This window comes from Mercenaria mercenaria, chromosome 13 (assembly GCF_021730395.1).
Source record: "Mercenaria mercenaria strain notata chromosome 13, MADL_Memer_1, whole genome shotgun sequence".
Taxonomy (NCBI): Eukaryota; Metazoa; Mollusca; class Bivalvia; order Venerida; family Veneridae; genus Mercenaria; species Mercenaria mercenaria.
In genome coordinates, this window is record NC_069373.1 from 66,512,335 (window position 1) to 66,533,363 (window position 21,029).

General features: G+C 37.8%; 1 protein-coding gene across 1 annotated transcript; it reads left to right on the forward strand.

Annotated features, from left to right (window-relative positions):
- The first annotated feature begins 3,733 nt into the window (after positions 1-3,733).
- Positions 3,734-6,912, forward strand: LOC123529017 (uncharacterized). Its single transcript, XM_045309183.2, has 2 exons — positions 3,734-3,876; positions 4,397-6,912. Exon 2 carries the CDS (start codon positions 4,405-4,407, stop codon positions 5,764-5,766), a length of 1,362 nt encoding a protein of 453 aa, XP_045165118.2. The 5' UTR covers positions 3,734-3,876; positions 4,397-4,404; the 3' UTR covers positions 5,767-6,912.
- The last annotated feature ends 14,117 nt before the right edge of the window (positions 6,913-21,029 follow it).

Sequence of the window (21,029 nt, forward strand, 5' to 3'; positions counted from 1 at the left end):
ACATTTTCCTTACCTCTCATCACGGGTACTAAACTGTGGAAAAACTTTATTGACGTTTTTTGAACAGATAATATTCTAAAATCCTTACCGAAGGATATAGTTACCTCCCCTTTCGCTGTAAAACACATATATAATAGGGGAGGTTATGTACAACAGTATCATTGTTAGATTGATTTAGAATCAAAGCTAATGCTGAATTCAAAGTTCAGACAGTTGAACAGGCAGTCTCGTTGAATTGTTTTCACTTTAACAAAATTAAACTAGAACATCTGTGTCTGGTAAGCGTTAGTTTTTATCATAAAATTAATCGGACAATGTTAATGTTATATATAACCTCCCCTATACATATGTATGGGGTAACTATATCCTTCGTTAAGGATTTTGGAACATAATTTGTTCAAAAAAAAAAACGCCAATAAAGTTTTTCTAAAAAAATATTTTGATTTTTTTGTGGTTGCGCAAAGTCTCAAAAAGGAGCGGGCCGTGGACAATATTTCTATTTCATTGAAGGTATATATGATATAACATCACCCTATTATCGTACGAGGGCAAGTTATTAGAAATCTGGTTATTTTGGGCCAAATGTATGCCTAAATACTTTAAGAAGTACCTGGGGAATCTCAAAGGGGCTGCGGCGTCATCGAAGTGCCTGCGGTACTTTTCAAAAATTGGCATAACTTTCAAATTCGAAATTTCCTGGACACATTTTATGTTTTGACAGATCGAATGTCTTCTAAGGATATAACTTACGACAGCAGTGATGATACGTTATGGGTCAGCGGGAAGAAAGAGTCCAAACAGTCGCTGATGTGGAAAATTCCACGTTTCCTTCCCAACTTAATTTTCCTTGCATTTCTAGGGAATTGAACATTTGTGGCCAAATAAAGCATGGATGTATAGGTAAGAAACAATAACACCCCGCTACATTCCCCGATTTTCAATAAAAATGCTCCCTGCAGTAACATAATGACAATTTTTTTTTAAAAAAATCACTCGCCGTTCCCGCTCATTTTGCCAACATTGGCGATGTACCTGCGGTACCGGAAGCGAAGTACCTTCATTCCTCATCGCAGACGGTACTGCAGGCACAGTTCAGTACATGTACTCATGAACAGATTCAATCAAACCGAGCCTGCTGTTATTTTGCTTGGTTGTGGTCTATGCCTTCAAGTATGCTAGTAAGCTGGTACAGTGACCAGCGGCCGTGCGCTATTAAAAGGACGTAAATATATACGTTATTTAATTAATTATAAACCAATACAAATTCTGTCTTAAATACGTTTTGCATTTTACAAGTAGATACGAACAGGCAGAAATAAAATCCGTTTTGTACGGAATCCTGCTCGTGCCACTTTAATTCTCGCCTCAACGACACGCGATTGTCGCCATGTCCCAAAACATATATACATGCGAGATTTAACAATCCTCGCGAGGTTTTTAGGGCGATAATTATCGTCTTAATTTTTAACATCGATAAACACTGAAAATTTCGTTCGACAAAACGACAAACTAGAAAGTGGAGGTATATAATAAAAGGGGTCATTTATGATATAACAGTAGCTAGATCTGGGATTGTGTATTCGGCTCTCGTGGAATCACGCTTGTGCGCCTCGTGTAATCCGACCTGGCAAAATTCACACATCCGCACATTCTGCTTTTTGACAATCGTATCATGGATTGATATAATAAAGATGTTAACTTTCGTGTGTGCGTTTGTGTTTTCATATTTATTTTAATGTTATCTATTTGTCTCGTATTTAATGACAACTTCATATTCACTGTCTAAATGTGTAATCGTGCTTGGTGACTAAATGTATATTGAATAGTTTAGAGTGATCATTTCTTAGAGCAAATTTTTTATTGCATTTGGCTTCACTTAATATCATCGGCACCCTTGACTGTAGAAAGATGTTTAGTTCAATTTCAATTTCAAACGATTGAAGGGGTCCCTGCAAAAAGGTACCTATCTCCATTTTGTAAAAATGTTGGGAAAACGCATTTTTGTAAAATTTCGGTGAAATATGATATTTCCCAAAATAATTGCAGCTATAGATTGTATACTATTTAAACAGTCGTATAAAAAAGTATCGTGTATTTTTGCACTATTTATATCACTTTTATAACAAAAAGTCTTGTTTTTGTCGATTATGTTTAGGCAACAAGGGTTCTAAGTCCATGGAGTTATGCAACAAAGGTTCTAAGTCCATGGAGTTAGGACCTTGTTGCATGTAAACTATGATTTGCGAATCATTTTTGCCTGAATATATCATTGAAATATATTAATTCCACATACCTGATGACTTTTAAAATTATTGATATAATTTATTTACATAAGGCGTGTGTTCTTCTCATTAACCGAAACAGCCATCAAAGCCCTGACCTCCTTGATGTCAACGCATTGTGGAGTTAGACCCAATGTCGCATACGTGAAATACCATTTTTTCCCACTCTTAAACAGAAGAATACATTGATGGGGGTGTTAATCAGGTGCGGAATGTTGTGTTTTATGCCATAAATGCCCTAACTCCATTTTGACCAAACATGGAGATAGGTACCTTTTTGCAAGGACCCCTTAGAACAAGTAAGCTGAAAAACCTTTGGAATATAATATTATGCATAACGCACTTTGACATAGTGCATTGTGAGAAGAGACTGGCTATAGGGACCGCATATAGCGGTTATTTTATGTGATTTTTTTTCCCATTCAATTTATTGTGGAAATGTAAGGAGTATTTGCATGATATCAAGCTGTATTTGTAATCGCAATCGACTGTGGAAGTTCAATATGAATATGAAAAATAACTTTCTTTTCCGACGGCAGATCTTTTCCGAACTTCTACAAGTTTGCCTTCCAAGTATAGCCGAAAAATAACGATAACTCACTGATTATAAACACAATTCTAACACGGCCAGCTTATAACCTACATACTTGTAGAGCAAAATCTTATTCTGCAGTAAACCGACCTTGAACTATGCGTGCGCGCACCGTGTTTAATTTACGTTTGATGAACATACGTACTCCTCTGATTCTCGTCTAACGTTATTTAAAGTAAGTCGTGTTAGAATCGAAATAATAAGTACCTAAATAAGGTTTATCGTAGAATAACCCTCGTTTGTCGTTCTTATGCGTAGAAATATATCACTTTGACATCGTGATATATTCATACGCATAACTCCAAACTCGGGTTATTCTACGAAATACCTAATTTTGATACTTATTATTTCTTAAATAACAAGTGAATCTGCAACTCGTTAAACTCGATTGCCCCGGACGAAGAAACAGTAAGTTGATAATGTTTTTTGAAGTGTATTGCCTTCAATGTTTATGTGAAAAAGAACAGACTAAAATCCTAAATTTAACTATCCTTGTGAAACAAATTCATAATCGTTAACACGTACGAACAGAAGGACAACCTTGGTACAATACAAACAAACAGGTTCACCTTCAGGTAGTGGCCACTTGTTTTTAAAGGCCAGATTTTACTCATCATTTTTAATCCGGTCTATCACTTTGTATGAATTCAGAAAGTGTAATAAAACAGAAGTATTAACTTACGCAGAGCCGACGATCAAACAAAAAAAAAAACAAAAACAAAAACAAACAAACAAAAATAACAATCAGACGGTGTAGCACGTGTGCGGTAATATTAGCCGTACACAAGTCGCAAGTGACAAACAAAACATACTAGTACACATGTATATCGTGGTATCATTTTCATTAAACCATTTGAAATACATTGATTATGGCCTACTGCCAATGTTAATTGTTAAATTCAATTGAGAAACATGTCGTAAAGTGTTATATATTGGCACGTCTGAACTTAGTAAACTCATATTTTAGATAATCTGGATAATATCTGTTAAACATTGCAACTTGTAAGTAAAACTTTATATATATACAAAATACATACTAGTAATCTCAATACAATCATGCAAATCATGGATACGAATGTCATAATATCACACATGATTATAAGGGCATGACCAGCGTTAAGATAACGTATCATTTATTAAAGGATGATTAAAACTTACTATTTACCAACTTCAGTTATTGAAAATTCAACATTTTTTTCTGAGCTTCCCTTCTACCGATTAATACAATGTTGTTTTATTGATGTTTACATCCTTGAAACACAGTATTTTACATATTTACATTTGTAATGAAAATTAAGCCGTCACAGTTTTGTATGGTTAGATGATAAAGGGTGTAAAAATACTATAGATATATCAAGGACCTTAAGGTATTCCGTCAATTGTCTGGATTGTAATTTCTACAGCTTTGTGCAGGCCATTAATTTTGAGCCATTGATTTATACCGTCATACTATAAATTTCATGTTCAAATAACATATTCAGTCAATGTCTTTTTTGGAAAACTTACACATGTTTGTTTTCAGCTTCCACTATGGAAGAGTTTTCACGCAAGGTATTCAGAGCCCTTGATTCAATTGGGCACGGCCCGGATATGATACGGTTCAGGAGAAAATTTTGGAGATACTTCCCGAGGCATTTCAATCAAACAGAAGGCACAGAAATAGGTTTGAGCCACATGGTTGTAGGTAGTAAGGCAGAAGGCATTTCCTCTGCGTTAGAGAGCGATATCGATCATATGTTTCTGTTTAGTGACGTTATTTGTGCTAACAGTCTGGAACCATTTTATCTTGTAGAAAACATTACATTACTGCAAACAGATACATCTGACACATCGCCCGGCTATACAAAGCTCAGATTTATAGACTGCAACGGCGAGATGTCTGTGGCATTATTTCATGAACAGGGTGATCTAGCTGACAGGCAGGTGTTACAAGATAATTACATATCGAGTGAAAAGTTCCTGTCTTTTCATTATAAGGGTGTAAGGTCGGTAGAACCACATCATGGCATGATTCGTGGTCTAAGCGGTCCTGCAATGGAATCTGAGAGGTTTTACAAGGAGGACTGTGTTTGTGCGCTACATTGCTACTGTCCCCATTTGCTGGAAAACTGGAAAAGACGACCGCGTCAATATGACTGGCCTTCTAGAGATACTCTAGACACTGTCGCATCTATGTTTGGTCAGTTAGTTCCAGTAGGCTTCAAAGGCAGTGGTAATCAGAGACTGGAGTGGAGATTTTGTTTTATACAATCAGAGCTAAAACTCACTTTATGTCTCAACGAAACACAACTGAAACTCTACATTCTGTTGAAAATGATAACAAAAGATATCTTAAGGTCAGTATGCAGTACTATTTCATCCTACATTATGAAGAACATTACGTACTGGATATGCGAATTTCTCCCACCTTTTGTGTTCACAGAAAAGAACTTGCTGACAGTTCTGGTTTTGTCACTTAGGTTTCTGAAACTGTCACTGGAAAAAGGAAACTTTCTACCGTATTATATGATACCTGATAGAAATCTCCTCGCAGAACGACTAACGCCTAAGGAATATCATGGTTTGGCAGATATTTTAGATACTTTAATTCAAGAGGGGCCGAGAATCGTGCTACGATGTAAAAAACTACAATGCATCCTAACGTGTGAACTTCAGAGACAGGGGATCTTATGGAGGTATAAAAAGCAAAGAAATCTGGTCGAAAAAATGCAGCTGTTTCGTATCCTCCTTGATAAATACGATTCTTATAATGCAGAAATTTTAGATTTTCTTCTAGGAGCGAGGTTGTTAAACACTGTCCTACCAGAACGGAGACGTTTGAGAAATATGGGACTTTCGACCAGAGAAGTAGATGTGATATATAGAAAACGATTGTCCACATTTCTTTCATAGTCCTTAGACAAACAGACATATTAGCATGACCGAACAGGTTTCCCAGTAAAATTAAAAAAAAAAAACAACATTTCAAGCCCATTATTTCAAAAAAACTTCGGCTGGTAAACTTTCAGTGTGCATGTATTAAAATCAAACTTGATGACTTACAGCGTATCATGGCCTTACAATTATGATACTGAATCGTGTTGGGTATCATGGCTTACATTCAGTATATCAGTAGGAATCGCGATATTTGTTTTCATATCCAGGTCTGTATTTTATTTTTCTTCAACAGTAATATGGGCTTACTTTTAAAATTTTAGCAGCAAAAATATGTATCTTGCTCTTTGTGGACATCGAAGTAACCTCAGAAAAGTTTTATTTTTCGACAATAAAGCGAAACAATTTTTAATTTGTTTATTTCAAATTTCTTTTGAAATTACGTTGTACCGCGATAAACAAATACTCATAAAATAAATGTAAGCAAAACTGAATTGCATGTATGTGTATTTGACAAAACGAGATCTAGTACAGTAAATGTGGATATTCATATGAATGGAGAGAAAAATGAGCAGGTCTACATTTTTACTTTATAAATTCAGGAGTTAGTGTCTATTTATACAGTTAATATGTCTAATGCAATGAAAGTTTAATATGAATACTATTTTATGTTCAAACTAAAATGTCATTGTTTGATACCATGGTTGTGCCGATACTTTTGTATGGATGCGAGATTTGGGGAGTTAATAGTAATTATTCCTAATGTGAAATAATAGACTCCGAACTAGGCTTTTCTAAATGAAAATTGAAGAATACCATTACAAATTATATCATATGTAAGGAACGCCCTTCAAATGTTTGGCTGAAAATTGTGAAAAATAACAATTCTGCAATCTGATAAAACTAGGCAACCATATTCTGGTTGAAAATGAATTTAATTTTATATTGTGTTAGACTATAAATAGATGCCTTATAAATAGATAGCATATTTATGTTTCTTGGCATTGTTGGAATATATCTTATTGTTTCGTGTCAACTTAGAATAAAAAAAGATTACATAACTTATCAAATTTTATTAAAGATGACTGTATACAAAGATACAACACCCTTGAAAATATTAATGTTTCCTGAAATGTACATTATAATATATTTTATATAACTTGATATGTTATGTTATGTGTTGATTTATTTATGTATGTCTGTCTTTGTCATAAATGTTGTTTGTATATGACCAAAAGCATATAGTTTGCTGATTGTCAATAAACTCACACTGAATAAACAATGCCCTTGAAGTATTTTGACAAAGTCCGTTAACTGTTTTCGCGGAGTAGCTGTCTAAGCCAACTTTTGCGCTACTGAAAATTCATGATTCTTCAATCAACAAAAACAGCAGAGCTGGACAGAAATGAATACATGCAGGACTATTCTAGCTCTTTTGAAAAGCGTCATAATTTTGTCATCAGAAGTTTCTTATTTAAACAACGCGTGGGATATACTGCAATACATTAAATCCCCACCATCGCCGAATATCTTTTTAAATGATATTTTTGTGTCTATTGTGTGGCTGATTTTCAGCCAATGAAGAATATCTCCGAACTGTTGACAAACATTTTCTTGCTGTCTAATACAATTCAAATTCGAAAAAAAATATCTAAATTTCACAAGTTTTCCATGAAATATCTACACTAAAGTAAAACAAGAGCGCCATATTTGGGAACGTCGTCTCTTTGTTAGAAATGACAACTCCGTCCTTGATAAGTAACAAAGGAGTTTGGGGACATGTGAATGAAACAGTTCTCAAGTATGATCAGTGTCTATATTCTTTATTCCATTGTGATTATGTGATTAGGTATTGAATGTGTTAATGCCATGATTGCCTTTCTCTTTCTTATAAATCTAACTTTCGAAAACTTAATCTAGTCAAGGCATTTCGACTAAAATAACAAGAGCCATCGGATCATGGCAGTGAATAAGTGTGTGAAGTTTCAATGCATTCCTATTAGTGGATACTAAGATACCAGGTAACATACAAAAACTTCCAAATCGGGACGCGGACGTTGACGCCGACGCCGTCGCACGGGCGAGTCCAATAGCTCTACCTATTCTTTGAATAATCGAGCTAAATTTTTTAAAGTGCAAAGCATAGGATTATACAGATGCTTATAGGATTGAGGGTTATGCACGAGGCATTCAGAGGTGCCATTGCACGATTTTATCTGAAATTTATGTAGTAATTTACGCTATTCTGTTCTATAAATGTTTGCACGGGATCCCTTAATCGACAGCAAGTCAGATTTCTGTGATCGTAAAAGAAGACACAGTAGAAAAGCACCGTACAAATGATGTGGACATACCTTTTACGATTAAGCTAACTCAACACGACATAGGTAAGTTTTTCTTACTAAGAATAGTAATGGAGTCCAATTGTTGTCTTTTAGAGGTAAAAGCGGAAAAAAAGAGATGAAATCTGATATATCTCCTCACAGAGCAGGTAAATAAAGCAGGTCACATTGTATAGGTCTATTTTATATAGCATAAATGATAACAATGTGTTAATCTTATCACAAACCTTGGATATCAAATTATTTTGTAGTTTTTTTTTTATGTTGGTAAGCAGTTTTTTCATTTGCCGACGTTTCTTCATGACAAGATGGGAAACAACTTTTACACTACTAGTATAATAACCTGTTTTGAAGGGAGAAATCAGACGTAATTATTAGTTTTTTTTACAAAAAAAAAAAAAAAAAAAAAAAAAAAAAAAAAAAAAAAAAAAAAAACAACAACAACAACAACATATAATGCACTGCGTACAATTTTTATGCGGCGCAGTTGTGATTCCAAAATGGACACAATGATCCCTTAGAGCACTGACAAGCATATTAAACTGAAAAAGTTTGTGTCTATGTTGGAAGGTCTACGGGTATCGGGACACAGCGAGAAGCATGTAAACCTGAGACTGGTGTCAAATGTGTTGTTGTTTTTTTTCTTTGATTGTAACATTTTTAAATTATCGTTTTCACATATTTAACCGGTTGATGTGTAGTCAAACTGTAAAATGTTTGAGCATATCAATCTGCATTTTGTTTCAGCACAAAGACGTCAACTAACCAAGTAAAATTATAAAAAATATCTATACTTTTGGATCACAATCCCCGCACACTTTTCAGGATTGAAAACCATATAATTTTGTATGTCCAGTCCTATAAAAAAATACAATATGTATGAAGATCTTCTGGAAGCACCGAGTGCAACAAAACAAAATAAAAGAATGCTCGGTTTGTTTGAATCTGTTCACGAGAAGTAATGGGAAGTGGCTATTGCAACACCCCTTACAACACCCAAAGGACTAGATAATATAAGAACAGGAATTCAAATACGGGGGTGGGGGATTTTTACTCCCGCCACATGGGCACTTCAAGATTGTTGTTATTACAGTTGTTAAAATTTGTAAGAAGGTATCTTTCTATAGCATCGAATGCAACCAAAGAAATTAAAGCAGACTCGGTTTGACTGAATCTGTTCATGAGAGGTAATGGAAATGGAAAGTGCAACTCTCCTCACTCTCCCCCCCCCCCCCCCCCCCCCCCCCCCCCCCCCCCCCCCCCCCCACACACACACACCACACACACAGACACACACACTCCCTAGCACCGGCACATGCACCAGTATCGGACCTGGGACAAAGAATATGGCCTTGTTTGTCATCCAAAATGAGTTCAAAATGAAAAATATGTAGTGAAATATGAGCCCCCTACAAAAGATACATATGTCTACTGAAGGCCAGAATCTCGAGAATCGAGCCTGCGAGCAATGGGTTCAATTCCCGGGCCGTTGTGAAATAAATTCTCTAGACATTTGAACAAACTACCTATCACTATTTCACATGTACATTTAGCTACAAAATGAGACCGACCCCAAGTCTCTAGCCCTCCCCGTTCATGAAATATCTATCAGAAAACGAGCGACTTTTTGCTGCAAGTTCTAGGTAGACAGAAATGTGGCACAACGAAACGGTACGAAATCACGGACTAAAAGATGTTTGTCAGCCTAGCAAGAGTCAAATTCATTTGCCATTAATAACAAGTATTACTAAATATGTAAATCATGGCCACTCACCACCGTTTTCCGTCGGTCTTTCAATTGTATTATCCGCCATTGTAACCGATACGATAATATCCGAGTAATTTTGTACGAAACGTTGCGATTCTGTCGGAGGTGTGTCGCTATTGGCCAATCAGAAATTGCGTTTAAAAATACTTAATGAATTCTGTGCAATGGCGTAGCATTCAGTTGAAAGTTTGAAACGCCAATATCGCGTGTTTGAGATGCAACTGACGATTGTGAGTGGCCTTAGTTTATGTGTTTATTTATACTATTTAGTATTTTTTATTGAATTTGAGCCGTACTCGGCGGACAACCATACTTTAGTCTATGTTTACGTACCGATTCTTTGTGCCGCATTTTTATCTACCAGGGACTTTCAGCAGGAAATCACTCGTTTCCTGATAGATATTTCATGAACGGGAAGGGCTAGAGACTTGGGGTCGGTCTAATTTTGTAGCTAAATGTATACAGGAAAAAAGTGATAGGTAGATTGTTCAATTGTCTAAGAAATTTATTTCACAACGGCCCGGGAAGTGAACCCTTTGCTCGCAGGCTCGATTCTCGAGATTCTGGCCTTCAGTAGACATACGTATCTTTTATCGGGGCTCATATTTCATTACATATTTTTCATTTTGAACTCATTTAGGATGAAAACAAGGCCATATTCTTTGTCCCAGGTCCGATACTGGTGCCTGTGAGCACCGGTGGAAATCTATTATGGGTATATTGAATGGACTAGAAAATATAACAATATTGATTCAAAGTATACTGTTGTATAAAGTCATATATAGTAGTCGCAACTTGGTCGCGATGGTTGACCTTAGGCCAATCTGACTAAAGTACTTGATCTTCTAAACGAAGATCTGAGAACGACCCATTCACATTCGTCTTCTGTATATTTTGGATTTCCATTATTGCTATTTTTATGTTATCCAATCAGACGACGATTGTCAAAGGATAAGAAAAATGTTTACCCCTCGCTTACAAAGCAAGTGGCCTACCGACTGAGCTAGCCGGCTATCTGATACATTACGACATAAGAATTGTAAATATCAAAAGTCAATGCTACATGTAGATTTGCAAGATGTTGTAAGCTAGGCTCTGATTGGCTAGCGAAAGAGCCGTCAGAACGAGGCAATGAATAGGTCGTTTTCAGATCCTATGCGTAGCGTAATATAGGAGATGTACTTTAGTCAGATTGGACCTTAGGCAGATTATTCATATCGGTTATTTCATTAAAGAAATCAAGGGTGCTTAGGGTAGCCGTGTATATTTATATGGAATTAGTTTGTATACAGTGCAGTATCAAAGTATATATACTTACATTTGATCCGTTAAATCTTTCCAACACACTAATTCATATTTACAATGTATGACATGTTAGAGCTACGCAGTGTCAATTAAACTGTTATTAGTACCAAATTAGATAAAATGTGATCAATAAAATCACAATGAAAGCACGATGCTAATAATAATAAACATGAGCCATGCCATGAGAAAACCAACATAGTGGCTTTCAGACCAGCATGGATCCAGACCTGTCTGCGCATCCGCGCAGTCTGGTCAGGATCCATGCTGTTCGCTTTCAATGCGTATAGCAATTAGAGAAACCGTTAGCGAACAGCCTGGATCCTGACCAGACTGTGCGGATGCGTAGGCTGGTCTGGATCTATGCTGATCGCAAAGCCATTATGTTGGTTTTCTCATGGCGCGGCTCAATCAGTATCAAATTCATACAGATATCTATGTACCGTCTTCTTGAGCACTATTCTTTTCTCTCATGAAAAATTCGACATACGTTTTGCCTATTAATATTATTTTTCTGTGTTCTAAATGTTTGTTGTCTGCAAATAAAACTGTTTGTGACAGTGCAGTTTCATTTAACATTTTAGGATATGCTATCAAGCGACTATTTCAAGACGTTGCTTTTCATACAAATGCAATTTCATTTGTGTTCTTTTGAAATAAAACTTACACAACAATATACCTATTCATAGTGTATGTTCAGCCAGTTTGTACGCTGAAGGCATTTTTGTTGAAGGCAACATTCATGTAAAATATAAATTGCATAATTGAAGAACGGATTAAAAGAATTATTCGAATTCATATTTGAAGATGTAGCGTCAAAATATTGATAAACGATACGTGTTTTTGCATAAAGTAAACACACATTGACAAAGGCTTGAACTATTTCCTCTTTTATACGCGTAAAGAAACGTAACATTCTAACTGGAAACAGTTCTCGACTCGCTCAAAACCTCGAGATAATCTATGAAACTAGCAAAGCTATAGACTTTAAGATTAGCAAAGCTATGAAGTTGGGAGATATATCGCCGGAAAGAGAGTTTTTGTACCGATTAACCTGCGCCATGTCTGATAAAAATTGGTTACGTATAAATGTCATTAACCTGTAGCCGCCATTTTATCGTGTTACGCATCATTCATTTTAATGACATTATGAAATAGAAATGAATTTGTGATATCTAAATGATGTAAAGATAAAAGTGATATTTTTTATATAATAAAATGCACTTAGATATATTATAACATACATTTAGAAATATCTGAAAATCCAACATTAGATACCTTAAAATCAACTTTCTTGTTTCATGATATCATGAATTCAATTAATGATTTATTTTATTCTATGATATCCAAACCTCAATACTAATATATTAAAATGGACGTGAGATATCATGAAGACAATTAAGGATATCGTAAAACACATGTATTATTAACTCGATTTTTGATAGCGCAAAATGAATTTCATATATCTTGATATTAATTAATTAATGTATAAAATGGAGTTGTATTTTCAGATATCATAATATGAATTTAGCATATCACCAAATTGAAGTAAGGATGTCAAAAACAGGATTGTGTTAATAGATATCCAGTTTTTTATGCTATGATATCTTTAATTCATTCTATGATATCAGAAAATGCACTCTGTGATATCTTAAATTGTGATGCTCTTACTTACACTATATTTTACACATATCGCAAAATAGTATATACACAGTGAAGCGACACCCTATGTAGACCTTGTACTTGTTTTGTATTTGTTTGGATAATTTAGTTAGATTTTTATTGGCGTGTGCTATTTCTCAACATGTCAGAGGGACCAAAACACATTTCATGGACTAAACAAAACATTTCTGCTGCTTATTTTTAAATTAAAGGGGAGGTTGAGAGCGTACAGGAGGTTGGTTCAAACCCTTGCTGCTGTTGGTTTTCAGTGCGTATGTGACATGGGTTCAAATCTTTTCTAGTGCTGGTTTTCAGTGCGTACAGGAGGTTGGTTCAGGCCCTTTCTACTACTGGTTTCAGTGCGTACAGGAGGTTGGTTCTACCCCTCGTTAATGCTTTTTAGTGCGTACAGGAGGTGGGTTCAAGCGCTTGATATTGCCGGTTTCAGCGCGTACAGGAGGTTGATTCAAACTTTTGCTACTACTCGTTTTCTGTGAATATGTGTCATAGGATCAAACCAAACCATTCTGCTGTTAGTTTTCAGAAGGTACAGGAGGCTGGTTCAAACCCTTGCTACTACTGGTTTTCAGTGCGTGCAGGATGTGGGTTCAACCCCTTGCTACTGCTTGTTTTCAGTGCGTATAGGAAGTGGGTTCAGACCCTCGTTACTGCTTGTTTTTAGAGCGTTCAGGAGGCTGAGCAAAATCTTGCTACTGCTGGTTTTTAGAGTGAACAGAGCGTTGGTTCAGACCCTTGCAACTACTTGGTTTAAGAGCGTACAGGATTTCGGTTAAAATTTTTGCAAACAGTGCGTACAAGGGTTTGGTTCAAACCTGTGCTAATGCTGGTTTTGAGTACGTGCAGGAAGTAGGCTCAAACACATGTTACTGCTAGTATCAGTGCGTACAAGAGTTTGGTTAAAATCCTTGCTATTGCTGGTTTTCAGTGCGCATACTAGTATGACATGGATTAAAACCCTTGCTACTGCTGGTTATCAGAGCATAAATGAGTTGTTACAAACCTCTATACTGCTGGTTGACAGAGCATATAGGAGTCTAGTTTAAATCCTTGATACTGCTGCTTTTCAGTGCGTATGAGAAATATTTTTCAGAGCGTACAGGAGGAGGTGGTGTCAAACCGTTGCTACTTTTCTGGTTTTCAGACTTTATGTGAGATGGTTCAAACTCTTACTACTGCTGATTTTCAGTGTAAACAGGAGGTTGGTTTAAATATTTGCTACTGCTGGATTTCAGAGCATACAGGAGGTGGGTTCAAAGCTTTGCTACTGATTGTGTTCAGTCCGTACAGGAGGTGGATAAGGACCCTTATCACAGTTGGTTTCCAGAGCGAATAGGTTTGGTTTCAAACCCTTGATATTGCTGGTTTTCATTGTGTACAGGAGATAGATTGAAACCTATGATGCTGCTAGTTTTCAGAGCGTAATGGCAGTAGGTTCAAATTCTTCCTACTGCCTGCTGTCGGAGCATACATGAAGTGGGTACAAACTACTGCTGCTCTTGGTTTTGAGGGCATATTAGAGGCGGGTATAACCTTCTGCTTCTGCTGGTTTTCAGTGCGTAATTCAGATGAATTCAAACCCTTGCTACTGTTGGTATTCAGCGCGTACAGGAGGTGGATTAAAGCCTTTGCAGCTGCTGGTTTTTAAGAGCACAGGAAATAAATTTTAGCCCTTGCAACTACAGGTTTAAAGAGCTGCAGGAGGCGGTTACAAAACCTCTGCTACTGGTAGCTTTTAGTGCGTATATCAGATGGAATTTAACCTTTGCTGCTGCTTGTTTTCAGAGCAAACGGTAGGTTAGTTCAAACCCTTGCAGCTGCTGGTTTTCAGAGCGTAGAGGTTGGTTCAAACCCTGGCTGCTGTTACTTTTCAGTGCGTACGTGACATTGGTTCAAACCCTTTCTACTGCTGGTTTTCATTGCTTATAGGAGGTTGTTTAATCCCTTTCTACTGCTGGTTTTCAGTGCGTACATGAGGTGGATTCAAACCCTTGTTACTGTTGTTTTTCAGTGTGTACAGAAGATTAGTTCAAACTTTTGCTTCTGCTCTTTTTATTGCATATCTGACATGGGAACAAACACTCTTTACTGCTGGTTTTCCGTGCGTACAGGAGGTGGGTTCAAACCATTGCTACTGCTGGATTTTAGTTCGTACAGAAGGGGAGTTTAAACCCTTGCTTCTGCTGGTTGTCAGAGAGTACTGGAGGTAGGGCCAGACACTCCCTTCTGCTGGATTTCAGAGCGTTCAGTAGGGGGATTTAAACCATTCTTACTGCCTGTTTTCAGTGCGTTCATGAATTGCGTTCAAACCCTTGCTACTGTTAGTTTATAGGGTGTACTTGAGGTGGTTTCATATCCTTGCAAATGCTAGATATCAGAGCATACAGGACGTAGGATCAAACCTTTGCACTGATTGCGTTAAGTGCATACAGGAGGTGCATACGGTCACTTATTTCTGGCTGGTATTAAAAGTTAAAGTTGGGTTCAAACCCTTGATTCTGCTGGTTTTCAGAGTGTACATGACGTAGGTTCAGACCCTTATTACTTCTGGTTTTTAGAGCGTAAAGGAGGTAGATTCAGACCGTGCTGCTGTTAGTTTCAGCGTGTTCAGGAAGAGGTTCAAACCCTCTTTACAGCTGTTTTTTTTCTGATTTCTAGTTTGTACAGGAGGTTGGTTCAAACCTAGCCTGGGAAGCCGTTGATAATATTCGTGCTTTGTCAAACGAAATCATACCTAATATCTATGCATTACAGATCCCATTTAATTTGCGCTAATTAGTGTTTATTGGCATTCATCGAGTTTCTGATATTATCAACGCCTGGGGAAATCTGAAGGAGTTTCCATGTCACTACTGATTATCGATTTTCATTAAATAGCCTAATTAACATGTACAATGTAATCATATTTTGTGCTTGTTTGAAACGAAAACGAGGCAATGCTGCCGAAAATTCGGCGATTTCGTAGATCACTAGGTCTGCATTAATATAACAATATCTTACAATTTGATAGCTATGACGCACATTTAATTTATTCTTACATATTTAAAAGTTGTTACAACTTGCTGGAAAAGCTATTGGAGGTACAAACTGGTATTTGTCTATGGCTCGGAAATGTTCGGAAACCTTCGTAAGTACACGATTCCGATCTGTCTTTTCCGTGAGAATTCCGTTTCTTTTTTTAGCCACGTATATGGCTTTCAGAAGTTATCGTTCTTTATCATACACCGCATAAATCAGGTGTAATATAGGTGGCGCTGCGGTCGTAAAACAGGTTTGTTGCTTCCCCTAGGCTGTCAATTTGCAGAAGGAAAAAAGTTAGAAATATCAGACTGGATTCCCAGGCTAGTTCAAACCATTCGTAATGCTGGTTTTCAAAGCGTACCGGAGACTGGTTTAAACTTGTGCTACTGCCCGTTTAAATAGCATATGTGACATGTGTTGAAACCCTTGCTATTGCTTGTATGCTATGCGTATAGGACGTGGTCAAACTCTTGCTATTACTGGTCATCAGTGCGTACAGGAGATTGGTTCAGACCTTTGCTATTGCTGGGTTTCAGTATGTACAGGAGGTGGGATCAGACCCTCATTAATTACTGATTGTTTCCACAGCGTTAAGGAAGTGGATTCGAACTCTTGCTGTTTCAAGTTTTCAGAGCATAATGGAGGTGAATGCAAACCCTAGCTACTACTGGTTTTCGGTTCGAACCGCTGCTTCTAATTGATTTAAGAATGTACAGCAGATGGGTTCAGACTTTCTCATAGGCTAGTTTTTAGTGCATATGTGACATGGATTCAATCTCTGCGTAAAAGGGATGGGTTGAAACCCTTCCTAATGCTGGTTTTCAGTGCGTACAGCAGGTCGATTGAAACCCTTGATACTGCTGGCTTTCAGAAGGTAATGGAGCTTGGTTAAAACTCTTGCTGCCGCTTGTATTCAGAGCTTACAGGAAGTGGTATAAACAACTCCTACTATTGGTTTTCAGGTCATATCATCCCTTGCTGCTAGTGGTTTTCAGACCAAACAGGAGGATGGTTAAAACCCTTGCTGCTACTGATTTTCAGACCAAACAGGAGAATGGCTCAAACCCATGCAGCTACTGGATTTCAGACCAAACAGGAGGATGGTTCAAATCTTTGCTGCTGCTGGTTTTCAGACCAAACAGGAGGATGGTTCAAACCCTCGCTGCTGCTGGTTTTCAGAGTGTTTGGGAGGTTGGGTCAAACCTTTGCTGCTGTTGGTTTCCAGTGTGTATGTGACATGGGTTCAAACCCTTGCTACTGCTGGGTTTTAGTGCGTACAGGAGGTTCAAATCCTTTGTACTGCTAGTTTTCATTGCGTACAGGAGGTGGGTTACTGCTCGTTTTTGTTGCACATATGACATGGAATCAAGCCATCGTTACTGCTGGTTTTCAGTGTGTACAGGAGGTAGGTTCAAATCTTTGCTACTGCTGGTTTTCATTGAGTAAAGGGGGTGTGTTCAAACTTCTACTCCTGCTCGTTTTTGGTGCATATGTGACATGGGATCAAACCCTCTTTACTCCTGGTTTTCAGTTCGTACAGAAGATGGGTTCAAACCCTTGCTACTGCTGGTTTTCAATGCGTAAAGGATGCGGGTTCAAGCCTTTGTCACTGCTTGTTTTGGGTGCATACTTGCCATGGGAATTGCGTTCAAACCTTTGCGTACAGAAAGTTTGATTATACCCTTGCCGTTACAGGTTACAGAGCGAACATGAGACGAATTGAAACTTACGGTATTGCTCGTTTTAGTGTATATGTGACATGGATTTAAGCCATTCCTACTGCTGGTTTTCATTGCGTACAGGAGGTTGCTCAAGCCCTTAATACTGCTGGTTTACAGTACGTATAGAAGGTTGGTTTAGACCCTCATTACTACTGTTTTTCAGTGCGTTCAGGAAGTGGGTTAAAACTCTTATTACTTCAGGTCTTCAGAGGGTAAAGGAGATGAATGCAAAGCCTTGCTACTGGTAGTTTTTAGAGTGAACAGGGCGTCAGTTCAAACCCTTGATTCTACTTAATTTCAAAGCGTATAGGATATGAATTCAAACTTTTGCTGCTCCTCTTTTACAGAGCATATGTTACATGGGTTCAAACAGTGTGTACAAGAAATGGGTTGAGCCCCTTACTAATGCCCTTTTTCAGTGCTTACAGAAGGTAGGTTAAAACCCGTGCTACTGCTAGTTTTCAGAGCGTACAGGAGGTTTGTTCAAACCCTTGGTACTACTGATTTTCAGTGCATACATGAGATTTGTTCAAACCATGGTTACTGCTGGTTTTCAGTGTGTGTATGACATGGGTTCAAACCATTGCTACTGCTTGTTTTCAGAGCCTACAATAGGCGAATGCAAACACTTGCTTCTTTTGGATTTTAGAGTAAACTGGCGTCGGTTCAGACCCTTGCTCCTACTTGATTTAAGAGCGGACAGGAGATTGGTTCAAACGTTTGCTTCCGCTCGTTTCTAGTGCATATGTAACGTGGGTTCTAACAGTGTGTACATGAGGGAGTTCAAACACTTACTAATGCCGATTTTCAGTGCGTACAGGAGATGGTTCAAACCCATGCTACTGCTGGTTTTTAGCTCGTAGAACAGGTGGGTCCAAACCCTTGGTACTGCTGGTTTTCAGTAGAATCAGGAGGTGGGTTCAAACCCTTGCTACTGCTGGTTTTAGTGCGTTCAAGTGGTTTGTTTAAACCCTTGCTACTGCTAATTTTCGTTGCATACAGGAGGTTAGTTCAAACCCTTGCTACTGTTGATGTCAGTGCATATATGACATGGGTTTTAATCCTTGCTACTGCGGGTTCCAGAGTGTACAGGGGGTTGTGCAAACCCTTCCTATTGCTGGTTATAGAGGAGGTGCGCTCAGATCCTTGTTACTATTGTTTTTCGGAGTTTAAAGGTTGGTTCAAAGCCTTTTAACTGCTTGTTTTAAAATTATTTTAAAGGAGGTGGGTTCAAACAATTCCTACTGCTGGTTTTCAGGGAGTACAGGAGGTGGGGTCGAAACCATGCTGCTCTTTGTACAGGAGATGGTGTCAAACTTCTGCTACTACTACTGGTTTTCAGAGAGTTTTAAGAGCGTACAGTAGATGGATTGTAACCTTGCTGCTGGTTTTCAGAGTGTTCAGGAGATATGTTTACTCCCTTTTTAGCTCGCCTTAGCACGAAGTGCTCAAAGGTGAGCCTTTGTGATCACCCTGTGTCCGTCGTCCGTCCGTCGTCGTCCGTCGTCAGCAATTCGACTGTTAACACTCTAGAGATCACAATTTTGGCCCAATCTTAACGAAACTTGGTCAGAATGTTACCCTCAATAAAATCTTGGACGAGTTCGATATTGGATCATCTGAGATCAAAAACTAGGTTACCAGGACAAATCAAAGGAAAAGCTTGTTAACAATCTGGAGGTCACAATTTTGGCCCAATCTTAATGAAACTTTGTCAGAATGTTACTCTCAATAAAATCTTAGATGAGTTTGATATTGGGTTATTTGGGTTCAAAACCTAGGTTACCAGGTAAAATCAAATGAAAAGCTTGTTAACACTCTAGAGGTCACAATTTTGGCCCAATCTTAATGAAACTTGGTCAGAATATTACCCTAATAAAATCTTGAACGAGTTCGATATTGGGTCATCTGGGGTCAAAAACTAGGTCACCAGGTCATATCAAAGGAAAAGCTTGTTAACACTCTAGAGGTCACATTTTTGACCCAATCTTAATGAAACTTGGTCAGAATGTTATCCTCAATAAAATCCTGGACGAGTTTGATATTGGGTCGTCTGGGGTCAAAAACTAGGTCATCAGGTCAAATAAAAGGAAAAGCTTGTTAACACTCTAGAGGTCACAATTTTTTGCCCAATCTTAATGAAACTTGGTCAGAATATTGCTCTCAATAAAATCTTGGACGAGTTTGATATTGGGTCATCTGAGGTCAAAAACTAGATCACCAGATCAAATCAAAGGAAAAGCTTGTTAACACTCTAGAGGTCACAATTTTGGCCCAATCTTAATGAAACTTGGTAAGAATGTTATTCTCAATAAAATCTTGGACGAGTTTAATATTGGGTTATCTGGGATCAAAAACTAGGTCGCCAGGTCAAATCAAAGGAAAAGCTTTTTAACACTGTAGAGGCCACATTTATGACTGTATCTTCATAAATCTTGGTCAGAATGTTAATCTTGATGGTCTCAAGGTCTAGTTTGAATCTGGGTTATGTAGAATTAAAAACTAGGTCACCAGGTCAAATCAAAGGAAAAGCTAGTTTACACTGTAGATGCCACATTTATGACCATATCTTAATGAAACTTGGTCAGAATGTTAAAATCTGGGTCAGGAGGGGTCAAAAACTAGGTCTTTAGGTTAAATCAAATAAAAAGCTTGTTACCACTCTAGAGGCCACATTTATGACTGTATCTTCATGAAACATGGTCAGAATGTTAATCTTGATGATCTTTAGGCCAAGTTCGAATCTGGGTCATGTGGGGTCAAAAACTAGGGCACCGGGTCAAATCAAAGGAAAAGCTAGTTAACACTTTAGAGATCACATATATGACCATATCTTTATGAAACTTGGTCAGAATGTTAATCTTGATGATCTTTAGGTCAATAGATCAGGTGAGCGATACAGGGCCTTTTTGGCCCTCTTGTTTACTGCTGGTCTTCGGTGTGCACAGGAGGTGTGTTCAAATCATTGCAACTGCCGGTTTTCAGTGCGAAAAGGTGATGGATTCAAATCTTTCTACTGCTGATTTTCTGTGGTGCGTACATAAGGGGAGTTCAAACCCTTGGCGCTGCTAGTGTTTAGAGCGTACAGGAGGTGTCTTCAGACGCTTACGTTTGCCCGAATTTAAAGTGTTCAGGAGGTGAATGCAAATCTTGCTGCTGCTGGTTTTCAGAGTGTTCAGGAGCTGTGTTCAAAAACCTTTCTACTGCTGGTTTTCAGTGCGTACAGAAAATGGGCTCAAATTGTTGCTACTGCTCGTATTTAGTTCATACGTGACATGTGTTCAAACCCTTGCTACTGATGGCTACTGCTGGTTTTCAGTGCATATAGGTGATTTGAAGGCAGCGACCTTAAGCAGTAGGCACCTGAGTCCTGTGCGAACAGGATTCGAGTTCATACCTTGCTACTTTTGGCTTTGAGTTCGAAAAGGAGGTGGGTTCAAACCCTTT

Excerpts from the sequence above, each read along its gene's own strand:
- LOC123529017 (XM_045309183.2), top strand. The coding sequence starts at position 4,405 with ATGGAAGAGTTTTCACGCAAGGTATTCAGAGCCCTTGATTCAATTGGG.